The sequence below is a fragment of the Tachysurus vachellii genome, chromosome 1, assembly GCF_030014155.1.
Source record: "Tachysurus vachellii isolate PV-2020 chromosome 1, HZAU_Pvac_v1, whole genome shotgun sequence".
NCBI classification, from domain to species: Eukaryota; Metazoa; Chordata; class Actinopteri; order Siluriformes; family Bagridae; genus Tachysurus; species Tachysurus vachellii.
In genome coordinates this window covers 1,684,454-1,701,953 of record NC_083460.1, presented here as the reverse complement: position 1 = coordinate 1,701,953, position 17,500 = coordinate 1,684,454, and the positions used below count along the sequence as shown (strand labels likewise).

At 42.0% G+C, this 17,500-nt stretch overlaps 1 protein-coding gene across 3 annotated transcripts in view; it reads right to left on the bottom strand.

Annotated features, from left to right (window-relative positions):
- Window positions 1-17,500, bottom strand: part of ptprfb (protein tyrosine phosphatase receptor type Fb) — a 149,471-nt gene that overhangs the window by 25,809 nt on the left and 106,162 nt on the right. For all 3 annotated transcript variants that reach the window (XM_060867166.1, XM_060867158.1, XM_060867175.1), the window contains 8 exons: window positions 16,508-16,625; window positions 12,007-12,585; window positions 11,433-11,530; window positions 10,364-10,620; window positions 8,374-8,452; window positions 7,520-7,747; window positions 4,685-4,842; window positions 837-949 (listed from right to left, as the gene is read on the bottom strand). In XM_060867166.1, the coding sequence (XP_060723149.1) occupies window positions 837-949; window positions 4,685-4,842; window positions 7,520-7,747; window positions 8,374-8,452; window positions 10,364-10,620; window positions 11,433-11,530; window positions 12,007-12,585; window positions 16,508-16,625 (1,630 nt within the window). The remainder of the gene's footprint in view (window positions 1-836; window positions 950-4,684; window positions 4,843-7,519; window positions 7,748-8,373; window positions 8,453-10,363; window positions 10,621-11,432; window positions 11,531-12,006; window positions 12,586-16,507; window positions 16,626-17,500) is intronic.

Sequence of the window (17,500 nt, the reverse complement as noted above, 5' to 3'; positions counted from 1 at the left end):
AGAGGAAGAGAGGAGAGGAGAGGAGAGAGAGGGGGGAAGAGAGGAGAGGAGGAGAGGAGGAGAGGAGAGAGAGAGGAAGAGAGGAGAGGAGAGGAGAGGGGGTGGAAGAGAGGAGAGGAGGAGAGGAGGAGAGGAGAGAGAGAGGAAGAGAGGAGAGGAGAGGAGAGGAGAGAGAGGGGGGAAGAGAGGAGAGGAGGAGAGGAGGAGAGGAGAGAGAGAGGAAGAGAGGAGAGGAGAGGAGAGAGAGGGGGGAAGAGAGGAGAGGAGAGGAGAGAGGAGAGGAAGAGGGGAGGAGAGGAGGGGAGGAGAGAGAGAGGAAGAGAGGGGAGAGGAGAGAAGAGGAGAGAAGAGGAGAGGAGAGAGAGGGGGAAGAGAGGAGAATAGAGGAGAGGAGAAGAGAGGAGGAGAGAGGAGAGAAGAGGAGAGGAGAGGAGAGAGAGAGGAGAGGAGAGAGAGAGGAAGAGAGGAGGAGAGGAGAGAATAGAGGAGAGGAGAGAGAGAGGAAGAGAGGAGGAGAGGAGAGAATAGAGGAGAGGAGAGAGAGAGGAAGAGATGGCGAAGCCAGAAGGGGGAATCGAACCCCTAACCCTGGAGGTGTGAGGTGAACGTGCTAACCACTAAGCCACAGTGCCCCCCCCCCTTGATAGAATGAATGAACTAATTAAAATTACTAATATTTTTTGAATCTTTATTAGAATAAAGTGCTGCAATCGATAAATACTAATAATACTATTAATTAATTCTCTTCTAAATATATCTATTTAAATGAAATGTTGGACCGTCGTGACGGAAATCCGTCTTTTTTTTTTTGACCACCTGCCGAAGAGAAAAGTTACCTGGTGTCTGATAGTTCATTCTCCTCATTTCCACAGGATCAGACGAGTTAGCCAGGAGGGAGTCCTTCACCCCGCTTAAATGTTCGTCTTTAGGCAACGGAGACGCTCGCTTCCTGTGAGACAGGAAGTGATGTCGTGGTTAGCGCATGTGTAAGAATTCTGTGTTTAATCAACAACAACAACAACAACAACAACAACAACAACAACAACTCCAGTGCTGTGAATGAGACGAGCTAAATATAGGCTCCGATCAGGAGAACGTAGCAAAATGTGTAAAAAATCCTCTACGCTTCCCTGAAGGACGCTGATTGAGACGCGACAGCTGCAGCGAGCACTTGATCCGGCTCGGTGTAGCTTGTTCGCTAAACACAGTGTAGTTTGTTTTTGTGAGGAAAACAGGGCATGTGGTTAATTAGCACATCAGCTGAGTAATTACGGCACGTGCACCTGTGGATAGAGCGGCTAATGCGCTAGCAGGTGCTAGAGGAAACTGTGAGAGATAACACACACACAACACACACACACACACACACACACACAACACACACCTGATGTCTAGACATGAGATCACTAAACACACCGTAAAGTTTTAGGTGCCATATTTGGCGGTAAGAATTAGGCACAGGGGGCGGAGTCTAAGTAAAAAAGGCGTGTCTAGGTGCAGCGATTTCTGAATAAACTGTTAAGTGAAGTACAATTTTCTCTGCGAGTGCAGCAGACAAGCACTGTGACAGATTATCATTCACAACGTGGACACGTTTACTGTACAGACGCAGGACAAATACGATTAAAAAAAAAGTTACCGCGCACTACGATCTCATGAACTTTATTAAGTATCACCAGCTGAGTAACTTTAACTTAAGAGCACCATGTAAATATTCTAGAGAAGAGTGTGTGCTGGATCAAGTGCTATTCTACACTACGCTGAAGCTGTTCACGTGATCATCATTACAGCTAGCAGCTAGCAGCGTTCACACGCTAATATACTGTACCGACGATACACTCGAGTGACTCGTTCTTGTTTCATCAAATCGCAGTTTAGATGTTTTATATTCGTCTCTTGAGTTTACGTTACAAAAAACAGCACATTGTATTCCTTCTTTCTTCAGGATGTATTTTCTATCCTTGAACGTTTTCAAGAAACTCGTCTCGGAAAACCCGTAAACACGACGCCGCATCGTGACTCAAGTGACTCTGAAAACCTGGAACTTTCCTCACGTAAATACGTACAATCATCTCCACACCTCAGTAAAGTTCTAACACGAACACAGCAGCCTAAAACCCCTGAGTTCGGATCAGCTTCAGGGAAACGGGCTTCTTTTTGTTCGTCCTCAGATTGACGAGCCGGGAAAAAAAGAAAAAGAGCGACAGAATGGTCTGGCTGAAGGAAATGTCAGCTTTGACGATGGGAACGTTTCTATTTTCACCACCCGCCAGTCTGGCATTTACTTTACAATGAGGCCATTCAGCACCCGGGTGAAGCGCCACAAAGGCTACGTTAACGCGCTAGCTCCCAGTCACCTTCAGGAGAAGAGATGAGCATCAACACTGTAGGATAGTAAAAAGAAAAATAATAAACACATACACACGGCAGACGCCGCCGCACAAGAGCCGCCAAAGAGCTCAGAGAGGTTTACGCTACTTACAGAAGTTTTTCAGTCACATGACCAATCAAAACCAAGCTAATACTGCTCAAGCTAACACTGTTCAGTGTATTAAAAATGCTAAGTCTGGTCCACTATACAACAAGACACATAATCATAAACACTGAACATTAGCTAGAATTTTCTGCTATTAGCTTGAAATATAATGTTTAATGTAACTATAAACTAAAAAGGGTTGGTGTTTAGCAAGTAAGCTAACAAAAAAGGTAGCTAGCAATACCATTACTACCAATCCATTTTGCACTGGATTGGTAGTAAAGGTATTGCTAGCTACCTTTTTTGTATATTTATATGCAAAACTAGCTATATTTGTATCAGATACAAGCATCTGATACAAATAAAGCTAGTTTTGCATATAAATATGTATTGATTGACAGAACAGATGTAAAGTGACAACACAAATGCGGTAAACTAGCTAACGCTAATCTTCTGTTTTTTGGCTACATTTCTATAGCAGATTGATTCCTCTGACTGTCTGCTTGATAGTTACGTTAGCATTATTGTTTATGCTAACTAGGAGTTTCTGTTCGGCGTCTTGCTAATCTTGCTACAGCATTTAGCTAACGTTAGCTAACGTTACACGAAGCTGTAAACAAACACGAAGCTGTTAGCGCTGTGGTATGAGTGGTCATCTGACACAATCACAGATATTTGACAAAACGTCTTCCACGTGTGAACACCAGCATGCATCTGTGTGAGAACTCGATGGACTCGTGGACACCGGGGTTCTGAGGAGAAACTCTGAGCGATGCAGAAAATTTGTTTGTTTGCGTTTATTTCGAATAAAGCGGAGAATCGAATCTCTCCCGCAGAGCCGGTGTCCAACAAAGAGACGGATGGACAGATGAGTGAGGAGAGAAGAGACAAGAAAAGACGAGAAGGAATGAGAACTGAGGAGAAGAAAAGATGAGTAGAAATGAGAAGAGAGGAGAAGAAAAGATGAGAAGAAATAAGAAGAGAGGAGAAGAAAAGATTAGAAGATATGAGAAGAGAGGAGAAGAAAAGATTAGAAGATATGAGAAGAGAGGAGAAGAAAAGATTAGAAGATATGAGAAGAGAGGAGAAGAAAAGATGAGAAGAAATGAGAAGAGAGAAGAAAAGATGAGAAGAAATGAGAAGAGAGGAGAAAAGATTAGAAGAAATGAGAAGGGAGGAGAAGAAAAGATGAGAAGAAAATGAGAAGAGAGGAGAAGAAAAGATGAGAAGAAATGAGAAGAGAGAAGAAAAGATGAGAAGAAATAAGAAGAGAGAAGAAAAGATGAGAAGAAATGAGAAGAGAGGAGAAGAAAAGATGAGAAGAAATGAGAAGAGAGAAGAAAAGATCAGAAGAAAATGCGAAGAGAGGAGAAGAAAAGATGAGAAGCAATGAAAAGAGAGGAGAAGAAAAGATGAGAAGAAATGAGAAGAGAGGAGAAGATGAGAAGAAATGAGAAGAGAGGAGAAGAAAAGATCAGAAGAAATGAGAAGAGAGGAGAAGAAAAGATGAGAAGAAATGAGAAGAGAGGAGAAGATGAGAAGAAATGAGAAGAGAGGAGAAGAAAAGATTATCAGAGATGAGAAGAGAAGATGAAACAGAAACCCTGAGGCCAGAACACCTACCTCTCCTGTTTGCTGTTCACATGGAGCAGAAAGAGCGAGAGATACGCAGGATTAGTGACCATCAAAAAAAGATAAATAAAAAAAAAACATGGCTGAACGAATCTCAGTCATTTCACAAACAAAGAGCAAGACACGATGCAGGGGCACACACTTGTACAGGGAATTAAAAAAATAAGAACAAAAAAAGAAAGGCAAAATGATCATTTCCTGCTCCTTACACACACACACACACACACACACACACACACACACACACACACACACACACACACACACAGAGCTGATGTAATTAACAGTAACCTTTAGAGGTGTAGTGCTGTGAGCTTCAGATGAGAAATAAGTGACCTACTTTTGTTATGAAAGTGTAAACGTAATAGGATAATAATTTTAACCTCTTTGTGTCTGTTACTGACATTATCATTACACACACACACACACACACACACACACACACACGCACACACACACCCTTCAGAGAGTGTAGTAGTGACGTAGTAAGAAGTTTTAAAGTTCTTAAAGTGGATTTCATTCCTGTAATCTGGTGACATTTTCTGTCCCCGAGGCTGAAATAAACAGAAGCCTCACCTTTTGAAGAGGATGATGGCGATGACGATGCTGACAATGAGCACCACGGCGAGGACCGGCCCCATCACCCACAGCATCTCAGGAGACTCCACGCTGCGAGCCACGTAGCCGTTATCCACCGTCAACGGGTCTGAGTACGGGCTGGAGGAGAAAACACGCTGCAGGAAACCAGAGAAAGAGCCGAATTAGGAGCTGAACAGTAACTCTCCAAAATAACCGACGTGTAACGTTACGATCGTATGACATCATGCTGAGAGGCGGAGCTAACGCTTGTAGCACGATTTGTAAGGAATCCAGAAACATCTCTTATCACTGTTAAAACAAATGAAAAAAAATTTAATGCCGCTCTTATTTGATCGGTTGTCGTAAAAACCGCAATTAATCAACACGATTCCATCATCATTCATCAGCGTTCACACGATTAAACACATAAAGATGTCAAATGTAAATGTTTAATAACAAAAAAAATGAATAATATTCAATCTTTTATTTGAATAAATCTAAACTCTCAGGACACAAACCGTAGTGAAGTAGCTAGCTAACTGTTACCTCACAGTGCTGCTGGATTCTGATTGGTCAGAAGTTGAAGCGCTGCTGAATTCTGGATTCTGATTGGTCAGAAGTTCTCTAACAGCAGCTCTGACAGCTTCCTATGAATGCGTTCGCTCCAAGTGAACACGTTACGGTTCCTAGAGAAACTCTAACTGTAACATCTTCAGGACAGATGAGTTTCTCAGGACATTTTTTCTGCTTTCTCTGCCACGCGACATGATTTCCTGGATGTCCTGCGGCATTAAATGTAACGATAAACGGATAAAAAGTTCACTGCGACGTTCTCTAACGAACTGCAGATTGAGAATCGCACCAGCATGTGAACACAGAGAGAACCTGTCAATCATCTGTGTTTCCCTCTGCACGGATTACCCAGTGTGAGAATACTTTCAAGTATCTCACACACACACACACACACACACACACACACACACACACACACACACAGCTCAAAGAACATTGTTAACAAGTTTCCTCTCCACCCTGGGGGTGACCCTGTGTTACCGCTGGCCTGGTCTCCCATCTCTCTGATCTGTGTGTGTGTGTGTCTGTGTGTGTGTGTCTGTGTGTGTGTGTGTGTGTGTGTCTGTGTGTGTGTGTCTGTGTGTGTGTCTGTGTGTGTGTGTCTGTGTGTGTGTGTGTGTGTGTGTGTGTGTGTGTGGAGAACAGATGGAGGAAAAAGTGTGGAAAGAAAACTAACATAAAGGATGGAGAAATATCAGAGAAAAGAAAGGGATGGGAGATGAAACATGTTCCTGTGGCCGGACTCCAAGGGAACGGCTGAGAAAAAGAGAGAAGGAAGACAGAAGACGGGAGGAAGAAACGGAGGAGACGAGAGGCTGGAGATGTAGAGAGGTGGTGATGTGATTATACATTTGTTTGTTTATATCTCTTTAAACTTTTTTGTAAACATGATCGATAGACGGAAAGAATGGAAGAAAGGAAAGACGGAGGGAAAAATAAATAAAAATGATGGAAGGCGAGTAAAGAGAAAAGACAGAACAGATAAACACAGGAACAAATCAGAAAAATCACTGAAGTTGTTTAGAACCCAACCCTCTAACATGTGCCCCCCCCCCACCCCCCCAACACACACGTTACTGTGCATCTTGTCCTTGATGAGGATCATCTCCATGCCGTAGGCTAATGCTAATGCTTTATCTGGCAGAAACAGACAGCTGCTGCGGGCCGTCTGTAACCTCCACACCTCCAGCTCTCTCTCTCTCACACACACACACACACACTCACACACACACATACACACACACACACACATACACACACACACACACACATACACACACACATCACATCCTTCTTTCTTTAATCCTCTATCTTCATCCTCACATAACAATTGTGTTTTGCAAACACACCTGGTTTTATGTGTTTATCTCTCTCTCTCTCTGTCTCTCTCTCTGTCTCTCTCTCTGTCTCTCTCTCTCTCTGTCTCTCTCTCTCTCTCTCTCTCTCTCTCGTCCGTCGCTCCTGATGAATTATGAGCCATTTTTAATCGCTGAGTCTATTGTTTTTGGCCCTAGAGCTGCTCTGTCTTTTTTTTTAATGAGGTGCACACACACACACACACACACACACACACACACACACACACACACACACACACACACACACACACACACACACACAGACACACACACACAAGCACACACACTCACCACATGGCCCTCGGCTCCTTCTCAAACCTCGATACTTGTGTGTTGTAAGAGACAAGAGAACTTTATTAAAAATAACACAAAGTCAAAACCAGTCTCTCTCTCTGTGTGTGTGTGTGTGTGTGTGTGTGTGTGTGTGTGTTAGAGAGAAGCAAAAAAAGTAACGGTTGGGAGATTTAATGACAGAAAGAACAGATAAAAAGAAAGAAAGAAAGAAAGAAAGAAAGAAAGAAGGGAAGAAACACACACACCCTAAACAAATGCTGAATAATAAGCAGCTGGATGCACAGTCATTATAATGCACAAGAGTGTGTGTGTGTATGTGTGTGTGGGTGTGTGTGTGTGTGTTTGTGTGTGAAATGGCCCCCTAACATCAACACTTGCTAACACTTAACATTGTAACTGACAAGTGCTTCTCTGGTGCGACCCAATTAGCCGTGAACTTTCTCAAACCCAGTGGTGAGTGTCCATTAGAGAACCGGGTTCCCTGTAGACCCCACCACAGTGCCCCAGGCATGGACGGGTGGAAATGTGATGGAGGTCTAGAGGTGTGGAAGTGTGGAGGTGAGATAATGGTGGAGGTGTGGAAGGTGTGGAAGGTGTTGAGGTGTACCTGTTTCTCATTGGCGTTGAGAAGGTGCTGCTCCTTCATCTCGGCCATGACCGAACACTGGTACGGCTGGTTGCTAGGCACCGGGCGGTTGTAGAAGCCGTTGTAGTTGAGCTCGTCTCCCAGCGTGAACGTCTCAGGAAGGTATTCCAGCTTGGCAGCGATGTACGGTCTCGGAGTTTCGTAATGGCGACGGCGCCTCGATGGAGAAACTTTACTGACCTCGAGAAGCTAAGAAGAAGAAAACGAGATGAGCGTCGAGTTCTGATCACGACATACATCCCATAATAACACGTGTAGCTTCTTCCTTCGTTTTGCTGTCACTTTGCTACTTCTTTCTTTTTCTATTACAACCTTTCCTTCCCTTTTTCTATTGCTTTTCTTTCTTCTATTGATTTCTTCCTACCCATTTTCATTCACTTTTTTCCACCCTTCCTTTACTTTTATTATCGCTTCTATTCCTTCCTTCTTCCTTTTTTCCCTCCCTCCCTCCCTCCCTCCCTCCCTCCCTCGTTTGCAGTATATACATCCTTTGCCTTTTTAACCACTCTTCCTCACCTTTACAATCTTTCCTACTTCTCCTCCTCCTCTCCCTTCTTTCTTTCCTTCTCTCTTTCCCTCTCATATCACCTGTCCTCTTTTTCTTCCTCCATTCGTCACACTTTATTTTTTCCTTTCTTTCTTTACCTGTAGCCAAAAAACACCATTTATTTTCTCTTATAATTTTGTATTTGCTTTTTTATTTTCTCCCAGCTGTATTTAATTTATACACATGTTGATTTACACATATAAATTATTATTATTATTATTATTATTATTATTATTATTATTATTATTATTATTATTATTATTCTCACCTCATCAAGGTCTATTTCGTCCGGATTTTCCCACCTGCGTGATGTCTGTGAGCCCGGGACAACTACAATGTAATACCAACTGCACACGCACACACACACACACACACACACACACACACACACACACACACACACACACACACACACACACACACTCACAATCAGAGTCTCACATTTACATTTTTCTTTCACTTTACATGTGATGAGTTCATCACCTTCATCAGGTTCAGAGCTGACAGGAGATCAGAGATCAGGGAAACGGAAGCGAATAAAGGAGAGAAATCCGAAAGAGAAGGTAAGTAAGGATGTAAGGATGTGATGAAAGTCCAGAGAAAAGAAAGAAAAAAAGACAAAGCAAGCAAAACCAAAGACTAAAAGAAATGAGAAAGAAAGGAGAGAAAATTACAAAAAAGGTATAAAGCACAGAATAAAAGAAGAAAAAAAAATGCAGAATGTGTAATTAATAAGATTATACAAAGATAGATAGATAGATGACAGGAAAAAAGCATAAATTAATAAACTCTAGAGAAAAAAGCAGTAAAGACAATAGTGAAAAAGAGAAAAAATAGTATGGTGTGTGTGTGTTTCTGTGTGTCTGTGCGTGTATGTGTGTCTGTGTGTGTATGTTTCTGTGTGTGTGTATGTGTCTGTGTATGTTTCTGTGTGTCTGTGTGTCTGTGTGTATGTGTCTGTGTGTGTCTGTTTCTGTGTGTGTGTATGCGTGTATGTCTGTGTGTGTGTATGTGTCTGTGTGTCTGTTTCTGTGTGTGTGTATGCGTGTATGTCTGTGTGTGTGTATGTGTCTGTGTGTGTATGTTTCTGTGTGTGTGTGTGTGTGTGTATGTGTCTGTGTATGTGTGTATGTCTGATGTCTGTGTGTATGTGTCTGTGTGTGTGTATGTTTCTGTGTGTCTGTGTATGTGTCTATGTGTATGTGTGTGTATGTTTCTGTGTGTATCTGTGTATCTTTGTGTGTATGTGCATGTCTGTTTGTGTGTATGTGTGTGTGTTTGTGTCTGTGTGTGTGTGTTTGTGTGCGTCTGTATGTATGTTTCTGTGTGTGTTTGTATGTGTCTGTGTGTGTCTGTGTTTGTGTGTTTTTCTGTGTGTGTATGTTTCTGTGAGTATCTGTGTATCTTTGTGTGTACGTGCATGTCTGTGTGTGTGTCTGTCTTTGTGTGTGGATCTGTTTGTGCGTGTGTGTGTGGATGTGTGTGTCTGTCTGAGTGTAACATCCTATGCTAAGGTTAACTAGCATTAAACTCCTGAGGTAAATTTAACTAGCAATAACATCCTGAGGTAAATTTAACTAGCAATAACATCCTGAGGTAACTTTAACTAGCAATAACATCCTGAGGTAAATTTAACTAGCAATAACATCCTGAGGTAAATTTAACTAGCAATAACATCCTGAGGTAACTTTAACTAGCAATAACATTCTGAGGTAAATTTAACTAGCAATAACATCCTGAGGTAAGTTTAACTAGCAATAACATTCTGAGGTAAATTTAACTAGCAATAACATCCTGAGGTAAATTTAGTGATCGTGTAACATGTGGGGGTCACGGTGGCTTAGTGGTTAGCACGTTCGCCTCACACCTCCAGGGTTGGGGGTTCGATTCCCACCTCCACCTTGTGTGTGTGGAGTTTGCATGTTCTCCCCGTGCCTCGGGGGTTTCCTCCGTGTACTCCGGTTTCCTCCCCCGGTCCAAAGACATGCATGGTAGGTTGATTGTCATCTCTGGAAAATTGTCCGTAGTGTGTGATTGCGTGAGTGAATGAGAGTGTGTGTGTGTGTGTGTGTGCCCTGTGATGGGTTGGCACTCCGTCCAGGGTGAATCCTGCCTTGATGCCCGATGACTCCTGAGATAGGCACAGGCTCCCCGTGACCCGAGGTAGCTCGGATAAGCGGTAGAAGATGAGTGAGAGAGTGTAACATGTAGATGTTCCTCATGAACCCAAGGTCACTTCTCCGTGTGTTGTTACTGACCTGATCGACGCTGTAGTCACCACTTTGGGAAGGTTGATGGTGATTTTTCCTCCGTTGTTCTCGTCGGTTTTGAAGAGCACCGGTTTGGTTTTGAGGACATCTGGAGCGGTTCGGATAGAGACCTGCTGCTGCAGTCCTCCGGCGCTGTTCCCTCGACTCATTAACACGAACGAGTAATTAGTGTCGGGCTTCAGGCCTGTGATCAGTTTCCTCTTCATGTTGCTCTGAACCTCCACGCTCTGCTGATTGTACAGAATCTAAAAAAAAAAGTAATAATTATATATCGTGTAAAAAAAAAAAAAAAAAGACTAAAAAACTCGACTAGTGCATTCTGTGACGTGCAGCTGCACTACTGTCAGAGCTGCTCTTAAGGGAAATGAATCAACTCCTTCTAAAGTATCAGACGCATCACAGGTGGCTTTCCGACTCATTTTGCGACGTAAGCCTCAGAGAAGCCTCATAGAACAGACCTGAAGAAACCTTAAGTAAAAAAAAATTAATAACAGACAGTCGCTAGACATGATGGAAGAGGATTTTTCTGCGCTAATGGGATTAGCGTAATGGACAGAGCAGTGATGAAGACTTGCAGTCTCTCCAAACGCATGCTAACCCTGACAGAAACACTTCCCAGATGTTTCTCGCTGGAGTAATGCCGTGGCTTGCGGATTCCTTCAAACCCGAGTCAATTTGCAGAAAGAGCGCTTAAAAGCCTCAGAGGTTTAGCGTTTACCAACTAATTACCTTGATTAGTGAATCAGAGATGGTGGAGTTTCCTATACAGGCTTTTAGTATTATATTCTTTTTTTTTTTCCATCTCTTTTAAGTCAGTCCATAAACGGACGCATTAGAAACACTGCAAAGTAATCTCTTAAGTCTAAAGTGCAAAATTCGCATAATTTTCCACTTTAATCTAATCACCTGAGGCGCCCTTAGGCTCCACCTCCTAAAGAAAACATTCTGAATGACGTTAACTTTCGACTCGTTTGTAGCACCAGTAAAAAAAAAAAACACTTCACTTCAGAATTTCGTTATAACATACGTTATAACACAATTTACAAACTTTATGCACCTTAAAAAGCCCTTGAGGTTTGAAGTTCTCCGGGAGCTCCCAGGTCAGAAGGATGGACGTCTTCATCACCGATTTGACGCCAAAACTTGTTGCGAAAGCTAGTAAAATAAAATTAAAAAAAAAAAAGCCGTTTACAGCATTTAATAGACAATTTTATTTTACAATTTAGAGCGACTTACATTTTATCTCATTTTTTATACAATTGAGCGTTAAGGGCCTTGCTCAGGGACCCAGCAGTGGCAGCTTGGTGGACGTAGGAACCGAACTCACAACCTTCTGATTGGTAGCCCGACACCTTAACCACTAGGCTACCACATCCTAAATAGGAACTCGAGCTAATTAAATAAAAATTAGCTAAATTCATATACAAATGTTCTTTTTCAATAGTTTGAACTACTTTGGATGGAATGAGATGATTCTGGACCAAACTGTATATGCAAATCTTTCAGATTAAATGTGTGAAGCTCTGGAGTTTTATAGAGTTGCGTATTTGGCGAGATGGAACTGATCTCAGGATCTGAAGGTGATGAACTTTAAAAAAATGTTTGTATGGATTCTTATGGCTAGCACTAACCTGGTGACGTGGCCATGGTCCTGCTCTGGATGCTGGGGCTCATGGGTCCACCCCCCTTGCTGTTGAAAGCCTGGATGCGGATGTCGTAGGTGGTGTCAGGTCGGAGGTCATGAAGCATCATGTTCGTGTCTGACGTTCGATTGGTGCTGTTCTGCTGGCTGTTGATGTCTCTGTAAACAACGATGTAGTGAGTAATGCGTCCATTCCGTTCAGAGGGGGCCGGCGGCGCCCATGTAAGCCGTGTAGTTGTGGTGGTCAGTCCCACTACGCTCAGGTTCAGCGGGAATCCGCTGGGAGCTTCCTCCTGCGTACTGATGTTCTTAACATACTCTTCTCCGGTGCCTGCACGGTTCTTGGCACTCAAGTGGAAGCTGTAGGTGGCGCCCTTGAAGAGACCCGTCGCAGTGTAGTGGTCGTCTTTGCTCCCAAAGTTATGCACCGTGAACAATTCCTCATCCAAGCGCTTGTAGCGTAGCCGATAGCCAATCAGCTCGCCTGGCATGTCCTTCGGAGGCTGCCATTGCATGAGGGCCGTGTCGCCCACCGTGATGCTGATGAGCATGGTGGGCTTGCCAGGAACTGTAAGCAATCGAAACGGTGGAGAAGAAGAAGAAATATGACTGAAAAGAAGAACGTTTTGGTCCAAAATGTGACGCTTTAAACATTAAAAGTTTTACATGTCAGTTTTTTTAGAGAAACGTAACTGGATTAGATCTTCAGTCCCTTTCTCTAGTCCTTAAGCGTCACTGCTCTTCACTACAGCTAGGTTTTTATGCTAATGCTAAAGCTTTTCAAGTAACTGTTGCTTTGGAGGAAGCTAACATTTCCATGACGCCTGAAGGGTTTCCGACTCTGGTCTTTATCTCGTGTCCCAGTGTTTCAGAGATAGTTCATCTGACTCAATTTAAGCCCATTTTAATCCTGTTTAATACTTTATTGCTTTATTGCTATCTGTCCCGAGGTTGGCATAAAATTACGAAGCGAACGCTCTGATTGCGGTTACTCTGAGCACTGTGGAGAAAAGTGAGGAAGAAACAACTGCTAAAGAGACAGTAATTAAGACCTAACTGCTGCACCGGACCAACTGAGGGATTGAAGGATTAAGATGTTTAACGCTGTAAGACGGGTTCGAGTCGAACGCCTCGCACGTCTTCTGTTTGTCCACCTGGGATTAAGACGCATGCTGCTACTTCTTTCAAAGTGGTTTGGAGTTTATCAAGTCACACTTCGCAGACTAGCCTGAGCTCATCACAGACTAATCACGCTATCCATATCCTGCCTGAACGCTTTGCTAACAGCCTCTTACTTCGATAATTATTAGCGATATTAAATATATCTTTAGCAGCTGAGAAAACGGTGAGTTCCTGTCTGGTTTTAATGCCGCGTTACGGCTCCATTTACTGCCTTAATATTTCAGTCTGACGTCATGTAATACCACTTTAATACCACTCTTTGTTTAATTGCTAATCAAAGACCATTTGAGTTCCTTTCAGCCGCACGTCTCACTTGTTTTTTTATGAGTACTTGAAAATGTTTTAGACTTTTTTCCAGACACACACCATTTCAGAGCTGGACGTCTGACTTCATTGAAGGTCATTTTAATACCATTTACACATTTATTAGACTTTATTAGAATCTCCATTAGCTGTTGCATACTCGGACGCTAATCTTCCTTGAGCTCCCTGAAGAGTTTCAGACTCGGGTTTCGATTTAGAGGCCTACTGTTTCAGAGACAGCGAGTCTGACTTCATTTAAGGCCGTTTTAATCACATTTAGCGCTTTATTACTATCCTTCCTGGGGTCCATATATAAAATTAAGACCTCACTGTATCTCGACTGGGGACCGCAGGGTGGAACAGGAGAGGAGTTTACAAGACTAATGTGTTGAGAAGTTCAAGTAGATGAATTTGATTTCCTCTCCAAATCTCATTGGCTGTTTCTCATCGTCGCTAGTTCATCGGCGAAAACGTCCCATCGGTCGAATGCCCTTTAATCTATAATGTCTATTATGTTGATTAGCACTAAATAGAGTACATTGTGTGAAACAATTTATTTATTTTTTGTGTCTATTATTAAAGCTGAGGTCTCCTATATTTGAGAAACGCTTCAGAAAACTGCGTCGGGCCGCCAAACAAAATAAAAATCAAAACAAACGTGTAGCCAATGAGCAGAAAGGGGCGTGTCTTGTCAATATGGGTGGAGAGAGTGTTCAGTGCGCATGTGTGACATTAGCAAAAAGCGGTTTTAACATTGACAAGAAGTCAATAACTCCTGAGCTAAACGCTGTTACTACACAAATAACACCTCTTTTCTATCGTAGTAATGTAGAGACGCAGCTACAACCGTGTTTTGCTAGCAACAGCGTTTAGCTCAGGAGTTATTGACTCAGGAAACTCCAATCTGTGAATATGTGACCAACTTCCTGCTCCTTCAGTTCTCTCCAGCGCTGGAAAGCTGATCCTATATTAACACGTCCTACTTCTTACCTTATCGTAAGCCTTTCTTCTCTTTCTTTCTTTGTTTTTATCCTCCATGTCAATGTTAAAACCGCTTTCTGCTAATGTCACACATGCGCACTGAACACTCTCTCCGCCCATATTGACAAGACACACCCCTTTCTGCTCATTGGCTACACGTTTGTTTTGTTTTTGTTTTGTTTGTCGTCCCGACTCAGTTTTCTGAAGAGTTTCTCAAACAACAGAGACCTCACCTTTAATACAAACTGTGTTGCATCAGAACCAAACCTTCTCCTGGTGAGGTTTAATCCTGGGTGGTGTAATCGTTAGGAACCAGGTAAAGGACGTCATTTATCAACCGTTCTACTGCATGGAGCACTGAGCTAACAGCACATACTGTAGCTGCTTGTAAAAATATTTAGAATCTAATGTCAGGTATGTTACGTAGAAGCATCTGGTGAAGGTCTCGTTGGTTCCTCTGCGCATGAATTTAAAGACTATTTTCATTCAGATTCGCAGCGAGACCGATTGTTCTGGTGGGTTTTTTTTTGTTTGAGAGTCATCTTACACTTTTTGGTTGTATGGAGTTTTGGTTTATTTGTTTTTTTTCCCGAGGCCTGCTGTTACAGAGATTTGATCTAAGAACACACACAGGGTTTATCAGCATGACTCATGGTTCTGAGACTTTATTTCTTCCAACGTTCCAGACCTTTATCCAAGCTTTATTCTGAGATCTTCTGCCGTTTCAGAGGCTGCAGTCAGTCTGACGTCAATTACGATCGTTCTTTATTCTATTATTTGGGGCTTGATTGTTTTATTGTGTTGTCAGGACCTGAAGCGAAAGCCATTCTCGTAACTTTACATCATAACATTCAGAGGGGAAAAAAGTTCCTCTGATCTCTGAGTCCAACATCAGTGACGGAAAAATCACATTTATATAACAGTTTTAGTTTTTACTCCTCAAGTTAGTTACGTAAGCTAGTTTTAGGTCGTAATGTTGTTAATCTAATCTGTAATAAAAAAATTTAAATTAAATATTTCATGTTTATTATAGAGAAAATTTTCATCATTATTTTTTCAAACAAAAACAAATACAGTATTATATATCAGATAAGACCTTTTATTTTAATTATTATGTTGACTTTGTAGAAGCCAACATTCTGTTTTCCTATTTAAGCTTAGACAAAAATAAAAGAGTAACTCCTCCTAGGGAGCGTTTGGTGCTTTTGCACCAAATTTGGATATGTTGTAGACCCTGGTCTGAAGTTTGTTGCTATGACTTTTTTAAGCGATCCGAGTACCGGTACTTCTGGTACCGGGTCTCAAAGTGGCCTTTTTTCACATAGACAATTTGGACGTTTATAACTCGGCAAGCTTATGAACTATCTACACCAAACTCGGCCAGCTCCTTTAGGGTGATACTCTGAACAAAGGTTTAAATTGGTGTACCGACTGGCCTTCCGGTTGTCCCGCAGCCCCGCCCTCAAAATATGCAAAATCCAAAAACTTTTTACAACATGGACATGTGACATATCAAAACACTCAGAACAATGAGGGGAACTTCCTCAAGAGTATTCGGATGATGTCACGTGCTCGTCTCCACTTGCCTCCAAATGTTTTGGCACCCTAGCTTTCTGTTCACTTCCTTCCAAACGTACCACTGACCCTTATGTCCACTCGCCTCCAAAAACACCGGCCTTTGCGAATACTTGCATCGTCAAAGCCAACATCAAAGTTTGTCGTGACGAACTTTACAAATCTAGTTTGTATTTTGAATTGTTTTTATGATCTTTAAGTAATTATACATATATAATAAATTCATTAATAATAAAATAGTAATAATAATAATAATAAATAATAAAAAAAACATATATATATAAATCCTTAATTAGTTCAGTTTAATTTGATAAAAAATTTCACATTACACAATGAATTCTGTAGTTAACTCATAATTTCAAGTATTCAAACTTTTTTAGAAGTTTACATAATAATAAAATTATTATTATTATTATTATTATTAATATTTTAAAATCCGATTCTCATACCTGCTCCTGTGGTTTTGATGACCTTGGCTTTGCTCCTTGCTCCGTCTCCTCTGGTGGTGTACGCCGCTACTGTGACCGAGTACGATGTCTCCGAGATCAGACCGGAGATGACGGCTTCCTGTTAAACAAACAGTGCTTGAGCCCCGAATAACCCGACACCCTGACAGCCTTCGATACACACTTCACACACACACACACACACACACACACACAAACCACACATCCCCTTTTGGACACACACTCCAGTTTAAAACCATCAGACTTTCTGGACCGCCCCGGTGGAGCCGGACACTCTGATGGCTCTAAAGGCTTTGAGAACACAAATTTTCACCAGGGGAAGAACTTTTTTTTCTCCAAACCACACAACCATCAACCAGAAGAACCGGACGTTTGTGTCAGAGTTCTGCCAGAGACGCTTTCTTTAAGAGGACACAAAAACATGAACTGTTGTGTGTTTGTGTCCAACAGCTGATTCGTATTCTTTAATAATAATAATAATAATAATAATAATAATAATAATAATAATAATAATAATAATAATAATCATTTTCCAGAATTTTCTGAATATTTTTGCATTGACGAGTTTATGTTTCACTTAAAACACGGTTGAATTTCTGAATGGGGAAACAAATGGAAATGTCCTCGTAAAGAAAGACAGGACCAGACTCGCTCTCTCCTCCTCGTGAGGGCGGAGCTTGACGGACGTGTCTGTAATGACCGAGTTAATCACAGCGTGACAGAACAATGACACACACGACGTGGAACCGGGCGAACGCTGGAACAAAAGCAGCTCAGTGGAGAACAAACAGATCACACACAAGCGGCAGCACGAACGCAAACACACACAAAAACACACACAAAAACACACACGAATAATGAGAGCTGGAGGTAAAGCACTGGGAACAGAACACACCTGCGTTGTGTTTCTTCAGAACGTCTCTAAACACGTTTAATGAGAGCTGGTGAACGACAGGAGAAAAGGACACGTCGATT